Source organism: Rhinopithecus bieti, unplaced genomic scaffold (genome assembly GCF_001698545.2).
Source record: "Rhinopithecus bieti isolate Rb0 unplaced genomic scaffold, ASM169854v2 scaffold_38833, whole genome shotgun sequence".
Classification (NCBI taxonomy): Eukaryota; Metazoa; Chordata; class Mammalia; order Primates; family Cercopithecidae; genus Rhinopithecus; species Rhinopithecus bieti.
In genome coordinates, this window is record NW_016816114.1 from 403,672 (window position 1) to 406,107 (window position 2,436).

The following is a 2,436-nucleotide window of genomic DNA, read 5'->3' on the forward strand; positions in this document are numbered from 1 at the left end:
ATTTTCCAGGTGTTGTGTGTCTCAGTTCCCCTGGCTAGGAAAAGGGATACCCTTCCCCCTTGCGCTTCCCAGGTGAGGCGATGCCTCGCCCTGCTTCAGCTCTCGCTGGTCAGGCTGCAGCAACTGACCAGCACCGATTGTCCGGCACTCCCTAGTGAGATGACCCCAGTACCTCAGTTGAAGATGCAGAAATCACCGGTCTTCTGTGTCGCTCCCGCTGGGAGTTGGAGACTGGAGCTCTTCCTATTCGGCCATCTTGCTCCGCCCCCCCCCGCCTTTTTTTTTTAAATTTTCAATTTGTGAGTGGTTGAAACTGAGGATGCCAAACCTGTGGCTATCAAGGGCCAACTATATCAAGAAATAGGAGTTTATTGGGTAGTGTTGAGATCTGGAAGTCAACACACCATTGTGATATATAAGATTTAGTCTCTCCGCCCTACAAGATCTAATTTTTGTCCCTGTGGGGGTGATATTGTTAAAATTTTACAACACTCATTTAGCAGAAGAGGCACATGAGACATTGGGAGGGGAAACTGATAGCAAGACAAAGACTAGAAAAGTAAAACAAAAGTTTTCAAAAAGCAACCACTTCATGTCTTCATGTCTCCCTTCTGCTAATTGTGTGGGTGTGTTTGTCTCAGTATAACCTGCCTCCAGTAAAAGAACTCTAGTTAGCTGTTTTGCAAGATGTGGTATTTGAAGCCATAACTGATCTAGTTCATGGATCTGGGCAGAGGATAATCAGAAAATTAAGAGTATGTTTGACAAATTTGAGGAAGTTTTTACATAATTATTTTGGAGCTTGGGTAGTCAAAGTGATTATTTAGAAATGGGATAAAATACCTTTCAGGGAAGTTCAAACTTTCCCTCTGAAAGTACTTGAGTACTTGAGTACGTACTTGAGTACACTGAAAAAAATAGATTAGGAGATTAACAGGAGAAAAGGAATACATGTTTATTATGTGTACAGAAGCCACACAAAATATGAGATGGAAGAAAGGGCCGGATGACTGGAGCTTAAATACCCTTTTCTTTCCTTTTGTTTTGAGACAGTCTCTCACTCTGTCACACAGGCTGGAGTGCAGTGGTGTGATCTCAGTTCTGTGGGGGAAAGAAAGAGAGATCAGACTGTTACTGTGTCTATGTAGAAAGAAGAAGACATAAGAAACTCCATTTTGTTCTGTACTAATAAAAATTCTTCTCCCTTGAGATGCTGTTAATCTATAACCCTAACCCCAACCCTGCGCTCGCAGAAACATGTGCTGCGTTGACTCAAGTTTTAATGGATTTAGGGCTGTAGAGGATGTGCTTTGTTAAACATGTGTTTGCAGGCAGTATGCTTGGTAAAAGTCATCGCCATTCCCCAGTCTCGAGTACCCAGGGACACAATGCAATGCGGAAGGCCACAGGGACCTCTGCCCAAGAAAGCCTGGTTATTGTCCAAGGTTTCTCCCCACTGAGACAGTCTGAGATATGGCCTCGTGGGAAGGGAAAGACCTGACCGTCCCCCAGCCCAACACCCATAAAGGGTCTGTGCTGAGGAGGATTAGTGAAAGAGGAAGGCCTCTTTGCATTTGAGATAAGAGGAAGGCATCTGTCTCCTGCTTGTCCCTGGGAATGGAATGTCTCGATGTAAAAACCGATCGATCGTACATTCTGTTTACTGAGATAGGAGAAAACCGCCTTATGGCTGGAGGTGAGACATGCTGGTGGCAATACTGCTCTTTACTGCACTGAGATGCTTGTGTAAAGTCAAACTGGCCTATGTGCACATCAAGGCACAGCACTTTTCCTTAAACTTATTTATGACACAGAGACCTTTGCTCACATGTTTTCCTGCTGACCCTCTCCCCACAATTACCCTATAGTCCTGCCACATCCCCCTCAATGAGGTAGTAGAGATAGTGATCAATAAATTCTGAGAGAACTCAGAGACCAGTGCCAGCGTGTGTCCTCCATATGCTGAGCGCCGGTCCCCTGGGCCCACTATTCTTTCTCCATACTTTGTGTGTTATTTCTTTTCTTACTCTCTCATCCCACCTGATGAGAAATACCCACAGGTGTGGAGGGGCTGGCTCCCTTCAAGCTCACTGCAGTCTCTGCCTCCCAGGTTCAAGCAATTCTCCTGCCTCAGCCTCCTGAGTAGCTGGGATTACAGGTGCATGCCACCACACCTGGCTAATTTTTGTATTTTTAGTAGAGATGGGGTTTCACCATGTGGGTCAGGCTGGTCTTGAACTCCTGACATCGTGATTCACCTGCCTCCACCTCCCAAAGTGCTGGGATTACAGGCATGAGCCACTGCACCTGGCCTTAAATACCCTTTTCTTAGGGGAGAGAAAAGTGATGGATGTGGGCAATTTTAGAGGAAGAGTAAATGATTTTTAGGGGAGATGAATGGGCCCAAAGAACAGACTATAGGGCAGGACAAATTGC

At 45.6% G+C, this 2,436-nt stretch overlaps 1 protein-coding gene across 1 annotated transcript in view; it reads left to right on the forward strand.

The window, feature by feature from the left end:
• The window catches only part of HAVCR1 (hepatitis A virus cellular receptor 1), a 36,003-nt gene that overhangs the window by 28,929 nt on the left and 4,638 nt on the right, over nucleotides 1-2,436 (forward strand). The window contains exon 8 of the mRNA XM_017854392.1: nucleotides 755-759. Within this exon, the coding sequence (XP_017709881.1) occupies nucleotides 755-759 (5 nt within the window). The remainder of the gene's footprint in view (nucleotides 1-754; nucleotides 760-2,436) is intronic.